Source organism: Blastomyces dermatitidis, assembly GCF_000003525.1.
Source record: "Blastomyces dermatitidis ER-3 genomic scaffold supercont1.5, whole genome shotgun sequence".
Classification (NCBI taxonomy): domain Eukaryota; kingdom Fungi; phylum Ascomycota; class Eurotiomycetes; order Onygenales; family Ajellomycetaceae; genus Blastomyces; species Blastomyces dermatitidis.
Genome location: NW_025544778.1, coordinates 4,428,566 through 4,448,462, shown reverse-complemented (window position 1 = coordinate 4,448,462; position 19,897 = coordinate 4,428,566). Strand labels below are relative to the sequence as shown.

General features: G+C 47.9%; 5 protein-coding genes across 7 annotated transcripts; 3 read left to right on the top strand and 2 right to left on the bottom strand.

The window, feature by feature from the left end:
- Nucleotides 1–498: 498 nt before the first annotated feature.
- On the top strand, nt 499–2,545 carry BDCG_05489 (uncharacterized protein; the record flags this gene model as incomplete). Its single annotated transcript, XM_045421174.1, has 3 exons — nt 499–1,282; nt 1,774–1,935; nt 2,376–2,545. The coding sequence occupies 3 exons, from the start codon at nt 499–501 to the stop codon at nt 2,543–2,545; spliced, it is 1,116 nt and encodes a 371-aa protein (XP_045281279.1).
- BDCG_05486 (chromodomain-helicase-DNA-binding protein 1) lies at nt 1,530–12,542 on the bottom strand. 3 transcript variants are annotated; one of them, XM_045421170.1, is made up of 5 exons: nt 11,959–12,542; nt 6,985–11,530; nt 5,229–6,889; nt 3,005–5,143; nt 1,530–2,797 (listed from the first exon to the last, which is right to left on the bottom strand). In XM_045421170.1, the coding sequence occupies exons 1-3, from the start codon at nt 11,963–11,965 to the stop codon at nt 6,778–6,780; spliced, it is 4,665 nt and encodes a 1,554-aa protein (XP_045281276.1). In that variant the 5' UTR covers nt 11,966–12,542; the 3' UTR covers nt 1,530–2,797; nt 3,005–5,143; nt 5,229–6,777. The 3 variants fall into 3 exon arrangements, with proteins under 3 accessions (XP_045281276.1, XP_045281278.1, XP_045281277.1); XM_045421172.1 differs by lacking the exon at nt 1,530–2,797 and having other exon boundaries at nt 4,854–5,143; nt 11,796–12,542; XM_045421171.1 differs by lacking the exon at nt 1,530–2,797 and having other exon boundaries at nt 4,854–6,889; nt 11,603–12,542.
- Nucleotides 3,222–6,383, top strand: BDCG_05487 (C2H2 finger domain-containing protein). The gene is made up of 2 exons (XM_045421173.1): nt 3,222–4,016; nt 4,106–6,383. The coding sequence occupies exons 1-2, from the start codon at nt 3,479–3,481 to the stop codon at nt 4,702–4,704; spliced, it is 1,137 nt and encodes a 378-aa protein (XP_045277115.1). The 5' UTR covers nt 3,222–3,478; the 3' UTR covers nt 4,705–6,383.
- On the top strand, nt 12,313–18,354 carry BDCG_05485 (translation initiation factor RLI1). Its single transcript, XM_045421169.1, has 9 exons — nt 12,313–12,564; nt 12,669–13,074; nt 13,128–13,152; nt 13,281–13,292; nt 13,379–13,781; nt 13,856–14,017; nt 14,080–14,176; nt 14,235–15,306; nt 15,399–18,354. The coding sequence occupies exons 2-9, from the start codon at nt 13,055–13,057 to the stop codon at nt 15,420–15,422; spliced, it is 1,815 nt and encodes a 604-aa protein (XP_045277114.1). The 5' UTR covers nt 12,313–12,564; nt 12,669–13,054; the 3' UTR covers nt 15,423–18,354.
- BDCG_05484 (formin binding protein) lies at nt 16,597–19,884 on the bottom strand. Its single transcript, XM_045421168.1, has 4 exons — nt 19,574–19,884; nt 19,352–19,503; nt 18,211–19,285; nt 16,597–18,153 (listed from the first exon to the last, which is right to left on the bottom strand). Exons 1-4 carry the CDS (start codon nt 19,712–19,714, stop codon nt 17,053–17,055), a joined length of 2,469 nt encoding a protein of 822 aa, XP_045277113.1. The 5' UTR covers nt 19,715–19,884; the 3' UTR covers nt 16,597–17,052.
- Between the last annotated feature and the right edge of the window lie 13 nt (nt 19,885–19,897).

The following is a 19,897-nucleotide window of genomic DNA, read 5'->3' as shown; positions in this document are numbered from 1 at the left end:
CTGTAAATGGGCATGAATCAATACCATTTTTAACCCGAAAACGGTCAACCCTGCTCACTTTCAATGTTTATTGCTAGGTTTCTTTTCCGCTCTATTCATGAATGTGCGAAGCGTGTACAGTGTTTCTGGGCCAAAGAAAAGGGACGCTCATCCTGGCTAGTTTGATAACTATGCTACGCTGAACGGCCAAGCTGTCAACGGCAGGGCGTTGCAAGGGTACCAGATTTAGTACGGAATCCAGGCATCTGAGAAGTTAAGCTGACTCGCGACGATGAAACCTTGACCCGTTCTCCGGGATGGTATCAAAATTGACACGGTCATCTCTGGTTTTCTACGACCTCATTACCCCTCCAACAATAGTACGGTGTACTCATCTGTGGACAGCCAAATCACTTTCTATCTCCAGCAACCAGCCATTTTTTATTTTATTTTTTGTTGGTATATACCTCAAAGATCCAACAAAGGAGGACCCATTATAACTACCTTTTGGTTTCTACCATGGACCTCCCTTCCGAATTTGAAGCCATGCTCCTTGACGCGAAGCAATTCGCCGCATACCCGCATCTCGAAGCTCTCCTATCCATGGTGAACGAGGCGTTCGACGTTCGCCATAGGGAATCGTTTGCGACGCATGAACAGGGGAGATTTGAAAGTTTAGAAGAGTTAGTCGCAAGCTTAGACGCCGTGGGAAGATGTTGCATCATCACGCAAACACAAAAAAATCAGGCCCCGAGGATAGTTGCCTGTAGCATATTAAAGGCATATTTCGAATGGGACCCTGCCTCGGACCCAGCGTTGAAGAAAGAAGATGCTCGAGATATTTCCACTCAGAATGGGGTGAACGGGACAAGCGAGCCACGCGAACCTCCAGGCTCCGAAACAAACTTGACACTTGCCGCCCTAAATGCAAAAAATGAGGACCCTGATATGGATTTCAGGTCCGTCACAGACTGGGAACTCGGGGTTGTGGTCGTCCGTCAAGATCCCCAATTGAGCAAGCTTGGTCTCGCTGTCCGATGTGCCGCGCTGCTGGAACAAGATCTCCTGGAGCGGTTAGAACGGGCCGAGAAGGAGGATGCTAACGGCGCGATCACTCCGGTGGATCAACAGAAGCCGTTGACGTTCTGGGTAAAGACAGCGGCGATAGTCAATGGGTCGTATTGGCACAGGCGCGGGTATGAGACTATTCGCACGAGGATATTTCCCGAGGGGTACTGGGGGGCATATAGAGAATTTGAAGTCGCATGGATGAACAAGTGTATTCCACGTCGGGCGGTTTCTGGTTCGTCATGATGGATTGGGAATAACATTGAAGTATTCTCCAAATTTCTGTTAGATCGAAGATGTCCATGCATATGGTGAAGGCATAGATTTGGGAGCTCGTGGTTCGTTTAGATCTATCTACACCTGTTAATGATGTAACTATTGTCAATTTCAGAAATGGTGATATCTCGGACAACAGCCAATCACTCTAATTTAAATATGAGAGACATTGAGAGGTGGCTCTGCTATAGCATTCGGAGAAACACTCTTTTGAGTATATCTTACATTGTTACTTAAGCACTGTAAAAACGTCCATTAAATTTACTAAGGAGCCTACATATAGCTGCCAATTAGTTCTGAAGCCCGAGGCCATCTTTCTATTCTGGTAGCCCTACATCTCGAGGCTGATGATAGATCACATCATTGTTCTAGCTAGACTGATATCCCGTGAAGAAGCTCCAACATAACGGCTGAAAGAAGGCGGATAGCATATTTTTCGCGTAATCATAGGTGTAACGCTCAACAGTAAAGCTTACCATGGCCAATGTTCCGATGTTGAAGCCACGGTCAACGCAACGCAAGTGTTTGAGCCCTGCGGGTTAGGGAACGCATCTGAACCGATGGCTGTTAGGCTGGCAGGCATAACCATATCACCATTCAACTTATCCTGGGGTATGTACACAACCACTAGACAGAATGCTAACATAAACAAGGCTATATGACTATTCAAGCAGCGGTTTTCGTAAACTTGGTTATTCCCTACTTTTAATAATAGGGTCTGGCCCCACAGGAAATAGCCGTCTCCCATACCATCGCCCGGCATAGCCCTGTCCAATCCGGCATTTGCGCTCTTTTCGGTGAAGTGCTGAGCCCCACAGGCACTTATATATACCTCTGGCATAGTCAATGATGTTAGCATTTTTGACACGATAATCAATACATACCCCGAAGTTCAGCTCCTCTTTCATCAAACAATACATATTTACATCGTTTTCGCAAGTGTATCGACCATCCACCCGGTTATAGGAGTACGTAGCTGATGCTACACTCGCCCTTCAGAGTCCGTAAGGGGCCAAAGGGCAGGATAGCCAAACCCTCCGATATTCCCGCAGGAGATATCCGCAAATACCTAACGAGATTCCAGGACGATGCTTCAAGCGCAAACCATGAATTTGTTGATAGGGTTATATCGTTTGCCCGGAGAAAGAAAACAACCCCTGCTCAGGTCGTATTGATTTGGATAGGGCCATCAGCAAAGCCCACGATTACTCCGATACTATGAGCCAAATCGAAAGAACGGGTGTCAGGGCTTGCAACCCTACCCCTATTTTCTGCTGAAGAAATGAAGGGGATCGATGAGACGATCAAAGCAAGCAATATCATTGGGGCAAGATATCCGTCGTTTTAAGAGGGAGCAGAAGCGAGTTCCCGGTCTTAGGAAGCTTCATTGTGAGTATGGGAGTAGGATCATACAGAACGTGTTGCTAGAGAACGTGGTCTACTATGAAAATGAGTTTCAGTTGAAGGCATTGTTCTAGAGAAGTTAATCAGTCTTTGGCTCTCTTCAGTTGGAAATGATATACGGCACAATACGATTATTTTGGGGGGGTCAGATCAAGTGTAGGAATTTGTGTCAACAGCCAATTTCACATAACAAGATGGAAATTGTCGGTATTGCAGAATTCTCTTATTCATCCTTTGATAATCATGACATGTAGAACGAATAAACGGAATTTCTTACCTGAATGAAAGTTCATGGAATGCAGTAATGTTCCTAGAATCCACGATTTTTTTTCTTTTTTTTCTTTTTTTTCTTTTTTTTTTTTTTTTTTTGAGCCATCGAACCCAAAGTCGGAAGTGTCAGGTAATCAGGTAAACTCAAACAGCAGCTATTGCTCATGACAATGGCGAGTATTCCTTGCTTAAGTAGCATAATAGAATGTAACATAACATGTATGGAAAGATGCAGTTTCACCAAGTGAAGAATCCTTATTGAAGCAAGGAAAGTTGAGGTTGAACATTTTGTTGATGTTCGCGATTTTATCTTTCAGCGTGCAGCCACGTGATTCCCAAAGTTCAGGGAGCCGCATCCAGCTCGAATGTTCATTGTTCAACACCGGTTGAGAAAACAGATTGCAGTGGTGCTTCCATCCAGATAATTTCTATTCACTTCCTTTGACAGGTTGATTAACACATCACAGCCCCCGCTCTCACAATGGCTGACTCCCCCGGCTCCCCTCTCTCTTCTCTTGCTTCTGAGGAGTTCGCGGAGGACATGAAGTTTGAGGACCACCCTCACTCTCCCACCGTTTCAACCCCCCAGATGCCACCTTCAAAGCGCCGTCGGACTGGGATCTCATCCTGGGATCGTCATACTCCTATCTCATCGGTTCACGAAGATATACCTCCGGCATCCCCTTCTGCCTCGATCTCTTCCGATAGCTCGGGGGAGCTACCAAACTCTCCCCTAACGCTTGCGCTCATCGGTGGCGGCATTGAGGACGACTATAGCGGACAAGGGCGGGATCAAGTTACCGTTTGCCAATGGGAAGGATGCGATGCGAATGATCTAGGAAACATGGATGCGCTTGTCAAACACATACACGAAGATCACATCGGGTCTCGACAAAAGAAATACCTATGCGAATGGAGCGATTGCGGCCGGAAAGGCCAGACTCATGCCAGCGGATACGCATTGCGAGCGCACGTAAGGAGCCATACGAAGGAGAAGCCCTTCTATTGTACTTTACCAGGTGAGCCCATCTCCTGTGACCTTAGAGAATATATACATTTGTCGCGGTTTTTCAAGTTTAAACATGGCTGACATCTCTCCCAATGACAGAATGCGATCGTAGCTTCACACGCTCGGATGCACTTACAAAACACATGCGAACGGTTCATGAAACGGATGCACTTCGCCCTACAGATGCGACTGCAAAAGGAGCCAGCGGAACTGCTACGGGCACAACTAGAACACCCAGAATCAAATTAAAGCTCTCACAGCCCGCTAAGGAAGGTAGCAACGATGGAGATAAAAGCGATGTAACGAAGGATTCCGACCAGGCAACAATACCGTATCTGAGCCCGGAATTGGGTTTTGACGAACATGAACTTTCCCTCCCCCCAGAGCAACTATGCTATCTTCTACGTCGCCAGCTCCACTGGGCTGATCAAGAAGCCGCCCAGCTGAAGCAGGACTGGGAAATAATCGAGCCAATGCGAAAAGAGTCATGGAGAGACAAGGAGTTAATTTTCGAGGACGTTATACATGCTGAACTTCGAGTGTTCAAATCTGCTATATCAGCAGAGGACATAGCTATTGCTCCAGGGACGAATGGAGCCATGCCCTTAAACGAAGCGTCGTTGTCAGTTATTGCGAGCAAACGGCCCGAGGTATCAAGATCGAATGAGCGTCCTGAGTCACCTAGGCTCGATACATGACATCCCCTGGAGAGGGAGGGGACCAGTCGACGTTTTGATCATTTAGTAGCGAATTCACATGCCTAATTCCTTTTTTTTTCGGTTTCCCACTCCTTGCTTTTCATGATAGTGGAATATTTCGTTAACGAGCATTCATGTTAAGAGACTTTGGGCGAACAGACTATTTTGATTTTGATATTTCATGGGAAGGGCGGCGGCTTTTCCTTTCATTATTATTACTGTATTATTTTAGCATCTAGCACCGATTTACAGCGTCAAATATCCCCAGGTTGGGCTTGTTTCTTTCTTGTAAACTTTGATAACTTAACAATCAATTGCCATATCTCAGAATACGTCATGTATATTTCCTCTATCCCTACCCACTTGACAACGCGTCGACTGAAATAACCGGAACGGCCATTGACTTCGCCTAGAGAGCTCACCCCGAATAGCACGAACACTAGGCAACCAAAAAATTGATATTAATCAACAGGCGGAAGATCCCTTTAGTTACTGTGCTGGGAAACGAACAGGGGATAATTTACCATACTGCAAAAAAATGCCACGACCCTCTTACAAAAATAGTTGGGCATAATTTGCAGTTCTTGCTCCTTGACCAGAAAGTTGAAACCAAATAGATGTCTGATATCCCTGACAAAACCCGCGGGTTTCAACAACGACAATCCTCTTTCTGTTGTCCTTGGCAGACTAACGCCGGTATCGACCAATGATTGATTGCCTTGAATACGTTTCCCTGTACTGTTTGTTGGAAACTGATTGACCGAGATTGCCAAATGGAGGATAGCATTTTAGTCGAGGCGCTGTCGATTTGGTTGGGAGCCGTTGGGTAATTAATCTTTCAACAGTGATCGTGTCGTCTATTGACCTCCATGGCCCTCAGGATAGTTTATTTTCGAGTGATAGAGGGATGCCAAAACGGTGCAGTTAAGAGGTTATGACGGAAGAATGAGCTCAATAGAGGCAGGTTACCGTAGGCTGTCTTGATATATATGTATGCAGCTTATCCTGATAGCCTGAAAACTCAACCATACCAAGAAACATTATTCATAGTTACTTAGATCCCACCCTACCAGTATTCGGATACGTCGAATATAAGATGGGGAGAAGATTGTTTCACAAAGAATATTGAATACAAGAAATAGCATCCTCCTGTAGACGTATTATTATTTTTCACTTTTGTCAAGAAATAAGATATACGCAAGACCAAAATTCAAGAATGACTTGGTAGAACTCCCCCCGTGGGACATTTCTTTTGTTAATCCGTTCCAGCCTCAAGGAGAAAAGAGAACAAACTCCGCAACCTCCAACGCACGAGCCAGCCAGCCAGCCAGCCAGGAATGACATGATAATGTATTTGGAGAGAAAAAGAAAAGATTATATATCGGAAAAGAAGACACATATGAGCACAGAAAACAGGTGAAGAGCACCATGTTATAATAGAAAGAATATCTAGCAAGATAATCTGCCCTGTAAAAAGTAGAGGGTTTTTTAGGAAACTGCGTTAAATCAACAAAGATTGAACTCGTCGTCTCACTCACTCATACACCCACTTAAAAAAAGAGATCTGATACACAAAAGTCCCACCGCTCTGAAGGTTGGCGAATAGCGTAGAATAAAAACACCGTCGCTATGCAGCAAATAAGAGAGAGCTAAACATCGACATGAAGAGAGAAAGAAAGAACAGAGAAAACATGATGATAGATAGTGAATATAAAGATAAGATAACGATCCGCCACCCATCATGCTGGGGAAGTCTAGAATGTTAAAAGCGACAGGTGAGAAAGTAATGCAGATGGGCAATGTCATGTAGTTTTAAGTAAATATAACACCCCCTCCATAAAAACTCCAAGCTCAAAAAGCTCAAATATATGCTGGGCAAATGCACCCAAAATGCGGAGGGAGGAAAGAAAGGAAGCCTACGCCTCCCGACGCTCGGCGAGATGGCGCGTTAACAAGAGGTAAAAAACATGAACTGAGATAAAAAAAATATAAAAAAAAATTAAAGGCCAAATCTGAAAGGGTCTCGTAAGACAACGGTAGCCAGCACAAAGATATGAAAAGGGTCCTTGTGTATTATCGTTGTTGGGTCGATTCGGCCTTCTCAACCTCCATAAGGCGATCGAACATGTTATGCAGCGCAGCTGCTGGCGTGGCTTTGTTGGGCCAATATGTCGCAGCGTATCCCCTGATAAGAGCGGAGTTAGTAAATGAAATCAAAAGAATTATTTTCATTTTAGAAAACACGGATGGCGAAGCTCTGTATGTAAGGGAAGCACTTACCACAACCGGTCCTCTAGCGAAGCTCGTGCTTCGTTCCCGTCCAAAGTGCTTCGAATAAACCGGCCAATCAGGAGAAGTAACCGGCGCAACTCTCCCGCTCGATCTTGCTTGCTTGGGATGTTCTCCTTGGTGACTTGAGATACCTTCCTAAGATGTTCTTGGACGGGCTTGAAGATAACTTTGAGTATTGCGTCGTTACTGTTGTTGTCGACACCGGTTCCACCGCTGTCATTGCTATGGCGATAACGATCCTTCTCTTCCCCACGAGCCTTCATGCGGGCTTTGCCGGAACGATCGCGATCGTTCTCGTCTCGCCGGTGGTCCTTCAAACGTCGATGCTTGCTAGAGCCGTGGCCAGGCCTGTTGTCACCTGTGGGGGTGTTCGAAAGATCGGCGCTATCTCGAGACTTGTGGACACGAGATCGGGATTTGTCTGAGTCTCGGGCTTTGCGAGAGAGGGAAGGTGAAGGGGAGGCTGAGACACTACCGCTTGCATTGCCTCTAGAATGTATAGCATTTTTCTTGTTATTGCGATGATGGTTATCCACAGCCCTCTTCGCAATGACACTAGCACCATTGCTTATCTTGTCCTTCAGAACCGACAAAAGATAGTCTGCGCGACGGACCAGATGGACAGCTCCAGGGGACTTTGTCGTGCCCTTTCCGCCGCCATTCATACGCTCCGCTTTCCGGTCAACCCGATGTTCCTCAAGGAAGAGCTTGTCGGCAAGAGCAAGATCAGGGTCGTCGCGGATCTGTGTCCAGGCGCCATAGCCATGGCGAGCTATTCCAACGCAGAGCATGCCATCTTCACGTGCGCCCCAAGCGCAGGTATAGTCAGCACCTTTCGTAGCTTCAGGAACGCGAAAGTTTTGAGGGTCAGCTACATCGGCCGTAGCATTCCTCAGAATTCGCATCTCATTTGGTCTCTCAACGATTGTCTCTGCATTAAGCCGCTTAACACCTTGATGGTCAAAGAGTATTGCTTTCCGTTCCTTCTTAGTGAAGCTTTTGCCTTCACGCTCGAGGGCATCGAGGCGGTTATTTTCCTCCTTTAATAGAGCATGGGCCTTCTCGATTACCTCGGCCAATGCAGCTTTCACAACATCGATATCTCGGTCACTGAGCCTTGCTTCTCTGATTAAATCGTCTTGCCGATCATTTATGTCGCCATATCGAAGGTACGCGCGGATGAGATGTCTATATTCCTTCTCACTAAGAGGCCTGCTCGGATCAGGCGGCGGTGGTGCATCTGATACGTCATCAGCGTCGATATTGACTTGTTGCCGGGCTCGTCGTTTCGCTTGACGCTCCTGTCGCCCATCGAATGGCTCTTTCCGTTTGCGCGGCTGACTTCGCTCAATCTCTTGCGCCAGGAATTGCTCGTGCGCTCTACGTTCTTCTTCTGCTTTGATTTGTTCGAGTTCCTCCCTCGGAATGATGTCGTCCCATGTGAGTTCATCCACTTTAACGTCGACAAACTCAAAGGCCTTTAGAAACTCCTCTCCACCGTCTACCTCCATGCCTTCGGGTTGTTCAGTTCTATGCTCTTCAGCATTCGCCAGGACAGAATCAATATCTAATTCCTCTAACTTCTTCTGGTTGCCAGATTGCTCGAACATGCGCTGGCCGCGTCGCTTGAGAATGCGGGATATATCGTCAGAAGAGGTCGGTTCACTGATTTGGTGGCCAGCACGTGTCATCTTGTCTTTAAGTTCAGTTGCTTCCTTGTCAGTAACTCCTCGCTGGATAGTAATAAATTCGAGGAGCAATTTATTTCTTGCTCTTTCGAGAACCTCTTCTTCAACAGTATCCTTAGAAACGAGGCGATAAACGCTCACAGGGCGAGTCTGGCCAATTCGATGTGCACGTGCCATTGCTTGAAGGTCAGCCTGAGGGTTCCAGTCAGAATCGAAGAGGACGACGGTATCAGCAGTCATGAGGTTAATCCCCAAGCCTCCTGCACGAGTGGAGAGAAGAAACGCAAAATCATTGCTCTCTGGGGCATTAAAATGCTCGATAGAAAGGCGTCGAGGACCGGCGGCGATTGTTCCATCTAGCCGTTGATAGGCGTAGCCACGAACATCCATATAGTCAGCCAAGATGTCAAGCATGCGGACCATTTGGCTGAAAATCAAGACACGGTGACCGTCCTTTTTCAGTTTGGCCAAGAGTTGATCCAGTAACATCATCTTTCCGCTGCTCGTGATGAGGGCACGCATCATTTCTTCACGGCCAGTTTTGCCCTCTAGAATGCGAGATTCTGCGTTGGGAAACATGAAGGGGTGGTTGCTAGCTTTTTTGAGCTCCATCATGATATTAAGAAGGGATTGTTTCTGTCCTTTACTTCCTTGGTTGAGGGCAGCATAGTTTTTCGTCAGTATGTTTTTGTAGTACTCCAGTTGTATGTCGGACAATTCGACTCGAATGATCTTCTCCGACTTGGGAGGTAAATCTGACTCGACCTTCGATTTAGTCCGACGAAGCATGTAAGGCTGGATAGATTTAGTTAGCTCCGCCAATTTAACACTGGCTGCTTCACAACCTAGATCCATATCCTCATCAATCTGGATCAGCCCAGGATTGAGGAAATCCATCAGAGCAGAGAGCTCGCCTAGGTTATTCTGCACCGGGGTTCCAGTAATCAGCAGTCGACTAGGCGACTTGAATTCAAAGAGCTTAGCATAAAGTTGCGATTCGCGATTTTTCAACCGATGAGCTTCGTCAACGGCCATGAATTGCCATTTGATTTGGCTAAGAAAGGTCGCGTCCACGAGAACGTATTCGTAAGTAGTCAGGAGGACATGGAACTTAGGTCGTCTAACATTTCCATCAATCAATAATTCATATTCCTTTATAATATTTCGGGCAGCTTCGTTGCCGTTGTAAACCACATAATTCAAGTCAGGAGTCCAATTGTCGAAAGTTTCTGCCCAAGAGGGCATTGTGGAGAGCGGCACAACAACAATGAAGGGGCCTTGTTGATTCCTGACATGCCGCAGCCAATTGATAAAGGCCACAGTTTGAACGGTCTTTCCTAAACCCATCTCATCCGCAAGAACCACATTCCGGCCACGAACCCAGTTATATGCCATGAAGTTAACCCCTTTTACTTGGAATTCCTTGAGCTCACCGTTCTGAACAAAGCTCGGGGTCCCGTGAATAGGCTCAAAGTGGGCTCGGGTTAAGGGGTTTGATTCCGATTTGCTAGAAATGGGTGGGTGAGAGGTGCGGTCGAGATAGCGGTCGATCTCCCGCTGAGCGATCTCGCTGACTAGGGACGCGGGTTCCCAAGTACAGTAGTCATAGAAGAGTCGTTTCCATTTGACGTAGTATTCAGTTTCACCGTCTATCTCACGAGAGCCGATGACACGCTCTGCTTTTTTATAATCTTCTATAGCATCCACATCACGTTCCCGGTCAAGGTTCCATTTTTCTTTCTCCTCAGGAATGATTTCGGGGTCTCTTGCGTACTGTATCTCTAGGGTCAGGATCTTGCGAATGTAATTGTCTAATCGGCGCACGCTCCTACAGCTCGCAAGGGATGCCACGGTCTCCCATGTTGCATGGTAGTGGGATTTCCCTTGCCATTTGATGTAGAACTCAAAGTCATCTCGACTAAGATCATCTCGGGAAAGATCAATGCCTTCCTTAAACCTGTGATTTAGTACTACATCAATGGCTGGGGTTGTATCATCGACCGCAGTCACCCAGTCTCCCGGTGTCATCATTTCCGATTCATCTTCAAAGTCATCATCGTCATCATCTTCGTTATAATTTGATACTCTATTCGCACGTCTAGTTGAAAAGCGAATTTCGGCATGTGCAGGTATTAGGTTATCGGAGGATTGCGCCATCCGTCGACGTTTTGCTTTTGAGGTTCTACTACGCGAACCCTGATATTCATCACTATCAGAATCAGACACGGAATCAATGGACTGAGAGCGAGAGAGTTGTTTGGATGGGCGATTTGGTGTACGGCGTCTCCGCTTTGAAGGAGGTGCGACGGCTTCAGAGTCGGAATCGGAGGTAGTCTGGACATTTTGACGAATGGATCTTGAGCGGCCACTTCGACGTAAGCCGTAGAGGCTTGGATTGTTTCTTATAAAGTCATCGTCGATTATGGGAGATTTTCGTTTTGTGCCCTTCTTTTGGTTATGGGTCGATGAGTTGCCAGAGAACGAGGCGGCTTGCGCGTCGGAAACGTCTTCAGTGGCGGAATCGCTTTCATCCTCAGCAATATGGTGTTGAGCAGCTGGAGAAGCTTGACCATCGAGATCATCCTCATTGTCTGAGGAGTCCGAACTCATCTCCGGATTAAACTCCTCTGCGGCATCCGACTCCGCATCCCCGCTCTGGTCATGATCTACATCTTCGTCGGAAGCATCTTGCTCGTCGGGACTTGTTTCAGACAAGTCGGACAGATTATCGAAGGTTGGTATCGATGGATTCTCATCTATAACCTGGACATCATTTGCGACGGGGGACTGGTGACCGTTTGCCAGGGTAGACGTCATCGAGGCGGATGGGAGCACCATGCTACTAGCTATCAAAGAACAGGTCAGCATTGAAGAGCAATAATGGGCGAAAACTCAGTTCGAAGCATAGGAGGAGCTACAGGGCACGTATGCGACTCGAGATATGACTTGCAGAAGCTCTATAGATGGTATAATAAGGTAGTATAAGAAGATTTGATGGAATGTATGGTTTTTATTGACAGTTTGATGAAAAGAGGATGAAGAAGTTGATACAGAACAGTGGATGCAGAATAACGAGACATGGAGACAATAAACAGATGCTATGGCAATCACCACATCGATTCCATCAATGTAGCAAGCGGCAGAAGACACTCATCATCAAAACGAAGAGTGTCCAAGCGTAGGAGGGTGTGGGTCGAGGATCAATGGAGAGGTACACAAGCGAGGCACGGGAGACGTATTTTGCAGATGGGTAAAGGGACAGATAAAAACTTACGATCCATAGCTTGGTGGCCCCGAGGCAGAAGCACGTAGCAAGCAACAATATGAAGGCATAAAAGAGTGTTTGTGGTGGTGGGGGGAGGGCGGGAAGGGGATGTGCTGCGGGAGAATGAGAGGCACGGGTTTGGCGGAGGGAGAGTTTTGGAGGAAGGGAGAAAGAAGAGCGAGCGAAGAGTCGGAAGTTGGATGGTTGGAGATTGCGAGCCGCCGCCAAGCGCCTTGTCCAAAGAGAGTTTAGTGTGACAGGGTGTGTAAAGGGTCTAAGCTGAATAGAACTTAGCGTGGGCAGTTAAGCGACTCATCACACCGGCGGCTGTAGAACGCGTTCTGATTGGCCAACTGCCGCACATTGCGAATTGCCGTGTGATATTTCGCCCATCTGGGTTAGCCGCTGATAAATTACGGCACGAATACAGAAGTACAGAAGGTTATATTTCATAGATCTCATGCTGCTCAGAGTATATATAACCTTAGGAAATGGAAGAGGGATGCTGTTCAAGTACCGACATAACGCAGTCGTTAATGATATCAACGGAGCCATAAGAAACCAAGCTCTGTGGAATTCGTTGCTGTCGACCTGAGAAAGAGCTGTACCTAACTGGTACCTAGGTATCTACGGACTGTACGGAGTATACGGACTAAATACACTATGTTTCGGGTGCGCAGCCAGTGAAATCCACTGCATTTCCATCTGACTAATGCCAGACAGCTTGCACACGGATAACAGGCCCGTATCGCGGGGTGTACCGTACCGTCCCTGTCGTATTTTTCAGTTTTTCAGCGCCCTCCGCCAACTTCGCACATCTGAAGATTCCCAAAATCCCTTCTCCTTTCCAACAACACCACACGCTGCCCGATCCTCAGGGCCTTTCTCAGTTTCTTATTTGCTTTCCAGTGTACTGCTACTGCTTTTTATTTCCTCGTATATATCCTCAATTTTGTTTTTCTTCTTCGTGAGGCTTAATTAGCCCATCTTGAACAGTTTTTGCGAGGCTTCTCTTCTGACGTCAAGCGGGCAACGAAATCACCACGTTTAAATATATATTCCTTGACCTCAACCCAAGTCATTGAAGAATTCACTTCCCGCCGTCATGTCGGACAAACTAACCAGGTGAGCATTTGACTGACTATTTTGCTGTTTGGGTGTTACTAACTGTTCTCCAGAATCGCCATTGTCAACGCGGACAAGGTGTGCAGATATACCCCGCCATTCCATACATACCCCTCAAAAATTTTTATTTTTTTTGGCCCTGGTGAGCTAATGGGCTACATATCACGATACAATGGGCTAATCAATTATTTCTGTAACCTCTATAGTGCAAACCCAAGGTAGATCTATGCTCCCCTGTCCTTTTCTAGGCTTATGTGTACATTCCCCGGATCGCAGAGACAAAGCTAATAAATATCCTTTCAAGAAATGTCGTCAAGAATGCAAGAAGTCTTGCCCAGTCGTGCGCTCCGGCAAACTTTGTATCGAAGTCACCCCTGAATCGAAGATTGCTTTCATTTCGGAACGTCTCTGTATAGGATGCGGTATTTGTCCGAAAAAATGCCCCTTTGGAGCCATCCACATCATCAACTTGCCCACCAACCTAGAGACCCAGGTTACGCACCGATATTCGGCGAACAGCTTCAAACTTCACCGGCTGCCCATGCCTCGCCCTGGACAGGTCCTGGGTCTGGTGGGAACCAACGGTATTGGCAAGAGTACTGCTCTCAAAATCCTCAGTGGAAAATTGAAGCCAAATTTGGGCCGTTACGATAATCCGCCTGACTGGGAGGAAATCTTGAAGTATTTCCGTGGTTCTGAATTGCAAAGTGAGAAATACGTCCAAAGGCTTCCTTCCTCCCCCTTTTGGCTTCAAGCACACCAAATTCTAACCCGCCTCTAGACTACTTCACCAAAGTGCTCGAAGATGATTTGAAGGCCGTTGTGAAGCCGCAGTACGTCGACCAAATTCCCCGAGCGGTCAAGGGCCCGGTCAAGGAGGTAGAGCCCCTTATCAAAGCACGCTCCCAAATGGACAATATGGAACATATCATGAAAGAGCTTGGTTTGTAGCCCCTTTCTTTCACCCTTGTGACCTGTTACCACTACTAACAGGTTACTTTATAGAGCTCAACCAAGTTAAGGATAGAGAAATTGGGCTGCTCTCTGGAGGAGAACTTCAGCGCTTTGCCATTGCGCTTGTTTGCGTTCAGCAGGCTGATGTGTATGTCCCATCTCTTCTTTTATTGGCGTATTTTCAACAGGAAGCTAACGTCAACTAGATACATGTTCGACGAGCCATCATCCTACCTTGATGTCAAGCAGCGTCTCAGCGCGGCACGTATTATCAGAGGACTCCTTCGACCTGATGATTATGTCATTGTAGTTGAGCACGACTTGTCTGTCCTGGATTACCTCTCCGACTTCATTTGCGTACTCTATGGTCGCCCTGCTGTATACGGTGTCGTCACTCTGCCTTCTTCGGTTCGTGAAGGTATCAATATTTTCTTGGATGGTCATATCCCCACAGAGAACTTGCGATTCCGCGAAGAATCCCTCACCTTCCGTATCGCAGAAGCTGGAGATGATTTCATAGCCGACAAGGGAAGAGCGTTCAGTTACCCAAAAATGGAAAAGACCTTGGGTGGCTTCCACCTCTCCGTCGAGCCCGGGAGATTCACTGATTCCGAAATTATTGTCATGATGGGAGAGAACGGAACTGGAAAGACAACATTCTGTAAACTGCTTGCTGGAGCGGAGAAGCCAGATGGCCGCACATCTGTGCCTCCCATGAACATCAGCATGAAGCCACAAAAAATCACTCCCAAGTTCCAGGGTACTGTCCGACAGCTGTTTTTCAAGCGTATTAAGGCGGCATTTTTGTCGCCTCAGTTCCAGACTGACGTCTACAAGCCACTCAAGCTCGATGACTTCATCGACCAGGAAGTCCAGAATCTTTCCGGTGGTGAATTGCAACGTGTCGCTATTGTTCTTGCACTCGGTATTCCAGCTGATATCTATGTAATCGACGAGCCGAGCGCCTACTTGGACTCCGAGCAACGTATCGTTGCTGCGCGAGTCATCAAGCGCTTTATCATGCATACCAAGAAGACGGCTTTTATCGTCGAGCACGATTTCATCATGGCGACTTACCTTGCTGACCGCGTTATCGTCTTCGATGGTCAACCATCCGTAGATGCCAAAGCCAATACCCCAGAGTCTCTCCTCACGGGTTGCAACAAATTCTTGAAAAACCTGGACGTGACCTTCCGTCGTGATCCCAACAGCTACCGGCCACGAATTAACAAGCACCAGAGCCAGCTTGACCAGGAACAGAAATTGAATGGAAATTATGTAAGTCCCGCTTTTTGAGTTTGTTTGCAATTCACCCCAATATCACCACCCCCTATTTCCCTCATGTTTTACTCACTCAATTACAAAAACAGTTCTTCCTGGAAGAAGAGAGTTGAAAAGGGCGTCCCACGAAATCATGACCGGGATGGTCACCACAGACGTCGACGTAAACGACGCTTTAGTAAAAACCGCGTTGATGTGTTAGCATTTTCCGGCGTTAGCAAAGGCGCTGGTGGCCGAAAGGGGAGACGCAACGTCACGGGTCTTCCTGACGAGGAGTCATCGGCTGACGAGGACGATGATAAAGACGACAATAGAGCATGCTGGGAACAGCAGTATTTCGTTCGGTTCTCTAGCCGGTTGTTGTTGTTGTTCGAATCCTTCCCGAGTGGCGTGTTCTCGTCGTTCCCATACCCCTGCTGTTGAACATGCATTTGGAACCCTTCAGTGCCAGAGTGAATATTTACTTGGGCTAATCTATCTTACCCTGGTACCTTGGCATATCGTCGTTGGGGACGTTGGGGGCGTTTGCTCCTTGCTTCGATACAATATTGCGGCACTAGGGATGCAGAATGATGCTTTTACGAATCTATAAACACGAGAGAGCGGGAGCTGATGAACTTTTCTCCTTTATAACCCGGACTTGCTATATGCTAGGAGGTAATAAGGCTAATAGTCAATAAAAAACAGCGGACGAAGTTTACCTAACAAACTGCTGGATATATACCCACCCCATAGTGTTTTTTGTTACTTTATAACCATTTACGTGAGGGGTGTCTATTTAAATCGCACTTGTTACCTCTATCTGTCGCGCATAAAGGGCGTTTGCTTGATTCTTGACCCTATTTTTGTCTTTTCATTTATTCCCATGTTTCAAGCTATTTAACGACTCTCGCCGTGTCTTTGTCTGACGTTATCCCCCCACCCTTCTCTCTTTCCCACGCATCCGTTTCAAAACAACAATTTCTAGTTTCGTTTGCGACTGCTCAAATGCAAGACGTGCTCGTCTTTCTGTCAAAGAAACCGAAAAGAGATATGCGGATGTCGTCGACCTGCGCCCTTCCCTATCTGGTCGACTCGCACCATCCAGACGCCAATTCCACCGAAAAGGAATCGCCGTTTCGCGAGATGGAGGAGGGGTGGCAAGAAAATTGGCACTTTGGGGAAGGGGGGGTTTGAGGATAGTAAAGCAGATTTAAAACATAGTCAGATATGTAAATAGCCTGTGTCCGTTCGTTTGCTTTGCGTCCGTTTTACCTAGCGGACGCGAAATTTAAAAGAGTTAACTATCTCACCTCAAACCTTCTTTATCATTCATTCGTTTTACCTGTCCATGTTGCGAAGCTATGAAGGGTAAGAAAGGGAAAATGCAAGTCTCACGTTTTCTAACTTTTGGTCCAAGTCCCCGTTGGAAATTCTTGGCAGGGTGTAAAAAACTTTTTCTATATTCACAGCGAATTCTAAGATTGTCTGGGACGCTTAGAATTACTTAAATCTTGCTCAACCCTTCAATTACCAACATTAATATGGAAAGAAAAATAGAGAAGACAACATGGGATTTCTAACAAACCGCCAAAGCTCACCCTAGCCAGCCTCAGCTCCCGTGTGGTCCCAAAGAGAAGTAGAAGAGAATTAAATAGTAATCAATACATTCCCTACCGTATCTACCATAAACTAACTTTCCCTCTTCACGTAAACTCTACCACCTCATAACTCCCCGAATCGTCACCCACATCGTCATACCCATCACTCCTCCTCAATCTCCCCCTCCTCACTCCCCGAATGCACTACCCTCTCCTCCTTCACCTCTTCCGGTGTCCGCTCCCTCTCCCGCTCCTTCCCCCGCTCCCGATCCCTATCCCTATCCCGCTCTCGCTCCTTATCCCTCCTCGACCCCCCATCCCTCCTATACCGCTTCGCACTCCGACTCCCAACGCTCTCCGTCTCACTATCCCTGCGCCGCCTGCGCTCACTAGTAACCGTACCCGTGGTACTACGCGCCGTGGAATCGGCCGCCGCCCCGTTGCCGCCACCGTAATCCAATTCATCGCGGCTGCTCCTCGGGTCCGCGCGCGAGCGGTACAAGCGCTCCCGCTCATCCTCCTTCTCGCGCCGATCATAGTGGCTAAGCATAGAGCGGCTGCTGGGTCGATCCCGCTCGCGGTCCCGGTCACGATCCCTATCTCTATCCCGGCCACGGTCGCGATCACGATCACGATCACGGTCACGCTCGCGTCCCGGCGGCGGTGGGGAGAGCCCGCTGACTTTCCGGTAGGATCTCTCGCGGTCGGCTTGTGCTTTGCGCCGATCCGCTTCGTAGGCGTCCGGCTCGGGCGTGCGGCTGAGGCGGCTAGGGGTTGCCCCTCTGCGTCGCTCGCTGCGGTATCCGTTGCGATCACGATCACGGTCGCGATCACGGTCGCGGTCAGAACGGTCGTAATGGTCACGGCGGCTGCCGGCGCGATCACGGTCGCGCTCGGCGTCCTCTTCTTTTTCTTTGAGGCGGCGGATAACTTTATCAAACGCAGTGCGACGTAGATCGTCCGTGTCCAGTGCACGGTATTCCTCTAGTTTCTCGACGCGGGGTTTCACTTGGTCCCAGGTATCGGAGGCGCGGACCGGTGGTTCGAGATGTTTGATGCGCGAGCGGAGGGCATCGATGGCTCGACGTTGGTGGCGGTCTGCGGCGTGCTTTTCGTCTTCGGTGCGTCGGAGGACTTTCTCTTTGATACGGTCGAAAATTAGCTGGAGAGTGTCGCGATCAATCCTTGCACTGCGCCTGTCGGTAGCCATGATCTCGTTGAACTCTTCGAAGGTGGTTTTTGGTGTAACTTCGTAGCGTACATCCTACCATGGTGTTAGAAATTAAAAAGTAGGCAAGGGATTCCTTAAAGAATAACTTACATCTAGAACATCCAAAACATCGTTTCTAGGGCCTCTCAGGGCTCTCTCCTCCTCTTCCACAATGTCCCAGAATAGATCTAGAGGAGTGGAGCCAGCCTGGCCTAACATGGCAACATACCGGGGGTCATCCTCGATTATCGGCAGAATATTCATCCACTTACTGCCCGCCTTGATCTTTCCACCCTTTCTCAGTTCCTGCAACAACTCCATATATTGATCTCTGTTCTTGCGCTCTCGTCTGGCTTTATTAGCCTTCTGCTGCTGGCGGGTATCATTGAACGTACGCTCAAGGGATTTGATATGGTTCTCAAATGCGGTTAGAATATCCGATTTAGTCAGGGCTTTGAACTTATCCTCATTCATCACCCTTTCGTTTGACTGGATAATCCCCTGCGCCTCGGCCCATCTGGTATATGGCTCCAGCTCCAAAGTTTTAAGAATATCCGCCAGGGCCTCCTTGGCCGCCTTTCGAGAAGCAAGTTCTTGTTCGGCATTCTCTTTCTTCAGCTCAATAATGTACTCCTCGAATAGCTGTCGCCTTTCATTCTCATCACTCGTAGACCTAAAAATCGTCTCCCGCTCGATGATAGGGCGGATAGTCTTCCATCGCGAGTAGTGCTTGATCTCCGGGTGGCTTCTCAGCATCGTACCGAAATCTGCACGGAGTTTAGCCAGTCTTTCTTTGGCGCGATCCTTTTCCTGCATGCGAACCTCAACGGCATATTTCTCAAAGGCGGCCTTGCGGTCCCTTGGATCCCTTATCGCGCGATATTGTGGGTCCTTGATGATTGAACGCATTGCCTGTTCCCACGTCCACTCTGGCTGTACATTGCTGCGTCGTAGCAGCTTCATGAAAGCAGCTTCGGCCTCCTCGAAGCTAGCGTATTCCGGCTCAGTTTGCTGTGCGCCAACGGCGGATCCTGCAACAACGCCGTTCGTATCAGTAGGCCCGTAATCACCACGTCGGTCTGCTGCACTCCGGTCGTGCTCATCACGTTCGCGTTCACGTTCACGCTCCCGTTGTTGGGGGTAGGTGGGAAATGTGGAGATGCCTCCTGCAACGAAAGTTGGAGCACTAGAATTGGGGTTGAGATAGTTAGAGGAAGCGCAAGGAAAGAGGGGGGACAAGATGACGACCTACGCAGGAATGGGTCGTTGAGGAGGTTGCTGGGCAAGAGCAGTCTTGTAAACCTCAGGCATCTCCCATGAGCTCTGCTTGGTCTCTGTATTGTACCAGTACTTCCGCCCGCCCTCCGCGGTGTATTCTTTCCATGGTTGGTTTGACAAAGCACGCTGTCAAGTTTGAATATGTGTCAGTAAACTGGATGGAAGCGGTAAAACTGAGGTATCCAGCTCTGCTCACCTCTGCAGGAGTCATAAGCTCCAACGGCTTTGTCCACTGTGTGGCCTTCGTCTGGACATTGTAGTAGTAGACTCTGCCATCAGAATTTCTAGCTTCCTGCCAGAGCACAGGAGGCACTGGCATGCCGTTCATGACATTCATGGCTGAAATAAGGTAAGCAGTTTTATGTATGAGGGATAGCCTCGCGCTTAAGTCTACTCCCCTCCTGGATCAATGAAGCGATAAATGAACGGTATGACAGCGCTTGACCATCTGTGAAATGGGTTGAAGCTGTGAAAAAAGAAGAGGCGGAGGCTTAGGGTTGGCTGCAGAGACCACAGACGC